Source organism: Frankliniella occidentalis, unplaced genomic scaffold, assembly GCF_000697945.3.
Source record: "Frankliniella occidentalis isolate FOCC.00 unplaced genomic scaffold, Focc_3.1 Scaffold7, whole genome shotgun sequence".
Taxonomy (NCBI): Eukaryota; Metazoa; Arthropoda; class Insecta; order Thysanoptera; family Thripidae; genus Frankliniella; species Frankliniella occidentalis.
Genome location: NW_026267137.1, coordinates 3,328,503 through 3,333,415, shown reverse-complemented (window position 1 = coordinate 3,333,415; position 4,913 = coordinate 3,328,503). Strand labels below are relative to the sequence as shown.

The window sequence follows — 4,913 nt, the reverse complement described above, 5'->3', positions numbered from 1 at the left end:
AAAGTTAGAACAGGACAACGGATACTCTCATTAAGCTCGACGCTTTAATCGTGCCCAACTATAGAAGAATTCGAATGGGGGCTGCAATAAATTGTCTTTGCTGACCCAGGAGTCGCTTTGAATGTGACGCAATGGCGATACACCACGCTAGCTGGAGATACTCCTGAAAGAGAGGGGGGGGGGGATCATGGTCGCCAAGCAGAAGACACGACGCTCGTAGAGTGCGGAGGGGGGAGGGGGTAAGGGGAGTGGAGTTTTCAATACGGCGCACGCCATACGTGACGTGACGTCTTGTGTTCTGCTAGAGCCTATTCAATTTTACCTGGAAGAAATATTTTTGGGGAAAATGGCTGGTCTCTTTGGCTCTCACGGCAAACAATTTTCTATAGACGACGCATTCGAAGAGGACAATGAGGAAATGATACGTGTGTACGGCTCAACAACGGAAAGGTCGCCTCTAAAGCCCAAAAACCGGAATTTTGCGACCGAAGATGTTCTAGTACGAATAGAAGAACCTGAAAGAATGCCCATTGCCATTCCCCAGCCCAGACTGAAGTTTGGAGACGATGTAAGACAAATTTTAACTTGACAACTCGAATCCTTTTGATAATCAAATGTCAGGGTGTGTCTAGGCTTCTCGCCTCAAAGGCCGCACCTAACCTCTCCAGTAGCCCCACTGATAAGATTGTCAACAGTTGTTTTGTAAACTTCTACTGCAACTACCACTTTAACAATGAAAAATACTCACTGTCTTTAATAAATTCTACGTTTTTGACGTTGTTTTGCTAATTCATATAAAATTGCTTGCTGTGGCTCACATTTGGAGAAAGGTTATTTCCAAGAGCCTTATATTTTGTAACATTTTCTTTTCAGACAACATCTCGAGACAGTGATTCACTACTTCAGGATGGAGGGAGCTGCTACTCCACCAAATTTGACACCTCTCAATCTTGTTGGCACCATCCTAAAGTGCGTGAAAATTGGAAAATGGTACTTGCTGCTACAATGCTTCTTATAATCGGGATCGGTACGTATACTATACAGAAATTCTCAAGTTGCTTTGTTTTATTTAAATTTGTAATGGACTGAAAAAATTTAAAGCAATCTTTTTAATTATTCCCAGGCCTCCTTACCACAGCTATGGTTGTAACTTTCTCGCCTGACACAGGACTCCAAGGGTTTGTTTTCTTCGTTGCTGGATTTATTTGTTTCATTCCTGGAGCATATCATGTTGTTTACATATACCTTGCTGTGAAAGGAAAGAGAGGGTTCGATTTTTACCATCTACCTTTGTTTAACTGAGCTTTGAAATTATTTGATCTCTTCTCAGAGATGTAAAACTCAATAGATGTTACCAAAAAGAATCTTAGTCTAAGTGTAACTTTTTAGACCTCTTGGTTCTTTCTTAAATTTTGAGACTACCAAGCAGGTAGGCACAGGCACATATATTTTCTAGTTGGAAACCAGCAAGCCAAGTTAGAAACAGCTTCAATCTCAATTATACATCTAAATGTCCCCGGGACCATGGAATGATGAGTAATATTATTTTGAGTATAGCACAGTTTGGCTGGAAAATTGCTATTCATTCTCTCTCGCTCCTTGACATCGTTTGACTTTTCCTTTATGTTATGTTGCAGTTATGATTTGGAGTATATTCTATACTCATTGAACTATGTCACATCTCTCTAGAGTATTATTTTAGTTGAGTTTGACTGTTTTAGAAATTAGCACAGATGCTAATTTTTCTCGTGAGAACTTTTTAATGTGTTTTGTAGTGTTATCTCTTATGTGTATGGCTTGCCAGATCAATATTATTATACTCTAGTTCATGTAATTTTACTATTGTCTTTAAATGCATTGACACTACAGTGTCCTATTTTGGTTTGAGGGCCTTGTATACTATAGTATTTGAAGTGGCAGCTAGATTTGTGGATCTTATATATGTTGGTATTGTAAAGCAATTTTCCAACAAATTTATGACATGGTGGCCATTTGATTAAACTCATGTTCTTAAACCAAGTTCTGCCTATCATGTCAGAAGGCAGTAATGGTTTGGTGTACTTTTATTGCTTTCCCTTTATATAGAGGGAGACGTTTTCTTGCTTGTGCATAGTCAGCAAAACCATGCCAGTTATTTAATAGGTGCCTGTTAAATCAAACAAGTTGGTTATATTTATTGTTAAAGATAAAATGAAATCACTTTGTATGTTTGAAAGTGACATAGACTGTATAGTTTTAGTTTCACTTAGTTACTAACACATTAATAATTTATTGTTGATTCTTTGAAAGTTCTGTTAAAGATATGGTAAGGCTGCTCAGCACAGTTTCAATTCACGTTGCTTTAGATTGTGGTGTGTTTACATCAGAAGTATTGTCTTTCATATTTTTTTCATGGCTTGCGCCTTTATATGTTTAAATGTATCGCTGTTTGTTTTTTTTGTGATATTACACTCACCATTATAGAATACATGTTTTGTTTTACAAGCATTACGGTAACTAATGCCATCACTTGTGATTCTTTTATAATTTTTGTAAAGACTGATAGGAGACTTAATGTAGTTGTTGTATAAGTATTGAAGTTTATGTAGCTTAAAGAGTTACCTCTGAAGGCTTCATATAAGCCATAAATTATATTTGATAACAAGATTGACTCTCAAAAAAGCAGTTTCAATGGATTTCCTTAGTTTTTGATGGATGTGAAGGGATTGTGAAATCTTTTCTGGGATCAAATCCAACCATTCAAGTCATACTTTAGTTTTGGAATTCTCTTGTGTAAGATACTGTTGTTTGAAGTGTTTTATTTTACTTCAAAATTTGTTTTTCTCCATCACTATCTTCATCTCTCTCTCAATTTTTCTGCCTTCATAAAACACTCCAACCAGGCGTTTTCATTAAAAATGTCATCACCTGTTTTAGGATATTTTCTTTTTCTGTCAGTCTGAAAACTTGTCAGTCAGTTTCCTTGCATACATTTCAAAATGCCTATTGTCATTTTATACTTTGTTGTTAAACAAACTGTATCTCTCTTGCGGGAACAAGTTAATTAGACACAACTAATAATAGGACATGCATTTTTAGGTCAATTTTAAAAATCAAAAAAATAGGGCAAGCGTTGAGAAATTCCCCAAAACTGAGGGAATTTTTCTGAATTTTTAGAAAACTTCCTCATGATAGAAGGAGTTTTCCTTCAATCACAGGTGGTCCTCAAAGTTTTCCCCTTTCTCCAAATAAATCAGGTATTGTTTTTACCTTGTTCTGGTACATTGTGTTTGGAATATGTTCTTTTTGAATCTCTGCTGTTTTTTTCTAGATCTCAAACAGGTTATTGTATCAAGTCACCATTTTAACTCAAAATTTCTATGAATTGTATTTTGTTTTATCTTCATATATGATGTGTAGCCAGTGGAAAAACTTTTACAATGTGGGAAGCGAAATCAGAACTTTGTAGATTTGTGGCTAGATCAAAATTACTGGTGCTAAACATCAATGAATTAGTCTTTGTTTGAAATGTATTTGAATTGTATTAATTAAACTGAAGTTACGTCTTCCAGATAACTGGTGTTAGTTAAGGTCTGTCAGGTGACATTCTGCTGCTCTCTTGCTCCCTGCTTGATCTTTCTGAATATTGGCTGACTTTTACCTTTTATACCATTTGTATGTGTGTTGAGCTGTCAATGTTCAGCTTGATATTTCTATTTTTGTATAGAATTGCACATTCTTGCATATTTGCGACACAAGTTGACTGTTGTAAGCTCTCGATAAAACTGTGTAGCTCTCCAAAAAATTGAAATGTATCCCAAGAAAAGTTCACCGAGCGAGCAAGTGCTGTAAATGGAAAACCAATGCTGTAAATTTTGGCCCTGATGTACAACTCTAGTTGGTTCTCATTAAAAGGACTCGATTGCTTGGCTAAGTTTTGTTAGTCCGTGCTCTGCCCTAGTCCTCCGAGCCTGCCGGCTGGGTGGGGGTCATTGCCGCACAGAGCGGGAGCCGGGTTGGGCGCCGGTGACAGGACGGCTCCGGGCCGAAGCGGGCGCTCGGCTCTGCGCCGCTCTAGGCCGGCGCGCTAGCCTCGAGTGCGCAGGAGGGAAGGGGGGAGGCGGCGGGGTGGCCTAGGCCTAGGGAGGGGAGGGAAGGGGCTAGTCCGTCGATCCGGCGTATTCTAGTTTGTTCCGGTGTCCTGGCCGGTCGGGGGGAGGGGGAGGTGGCCGCGCCGGCCGGCCAGGGGCACTGTCGTGCAGGGAAGGGCCCGAAGTAAATGATTGAACCTTTAACAAGAGCGCCGCCGCCAGAGTCAAGACCCACGTCTTGCAGCCACGGTGGGGCGGCGGCATTGGCTGGGAGGAGACAGTCAGCACCTCGTTTGTGAGGGGGGAGGGAGGACCCAAAACCTGAACACGAACACTGTGAGATTGCCACCGCGACTCCTGAAGCAAAAGTACTCTCACTGGGTTTTCGGGTTATTCAAGTCCATTGGCTCATCGCAGGGGTTAAACACTGCAAAGAAAAAGAGGCAGGCGTGGCTGGGAAGAGGATTAGATCCCGTGGACCAGCATAGAGAGCGGGTGGCGCTCGCGAGAAGGAGCTGTCTGCTCGGAGCTGGAAATATATACGACTCCTTATCAAGGCGGGCGTCCTTTGACGTCACGGGCGGCCGATCCAACAGGGTGAGGGCGTTGCTTCGAGGCCAACGACGGCGAAGTGCCATAAATCGTGTCGAGACGAGGCTGGCGGAGGAGACTGGTGAGGCAGGCGCACGGAGTGCAAGGGGTTGGCTAGGACGCAGCCCGGCTCACCGTCTGGCGAGACCTCACCGCACCACCACGCCAGACACGCGTGGCCTACCTCGCCCCTGTTCCGCCCGCCCCGCCCAGCACGCGTGTGGAGCGCGTGGCCTACCTCGCCCCTGTTCC

The 4,913-nt window shown here is 42.0% G+C and overlaps 1 protein-coding gene across 1 annotated transcript; it reads left to right on the top strand.

The window, feature by feature from the left end:
- The first annotated feature begins 231 nt into the window (after positions 1–231).
- LOC113210077 (transmembrane protein 134) lies at positions 232–3,913 on the top strand. The gene is made up of 3 exons (XM_026427897.2): positions 232–568; positions 874–1,027; positions 1,124–3,913. The coding sequence occupies exons 1-3, from the start codon at positions 347–349 to the stop codon at positions 1,300–1,302; spliced, it is 555 nt and encodes a 184-aa protein (XP_026283682.1). The 5' UTR covers positions 232–346; the 3' UTR covers positions 1,303–3,913.
- The last annotated feature ends 1,000 nt before the right edge of the window (positions 3,914–4,913 follow it).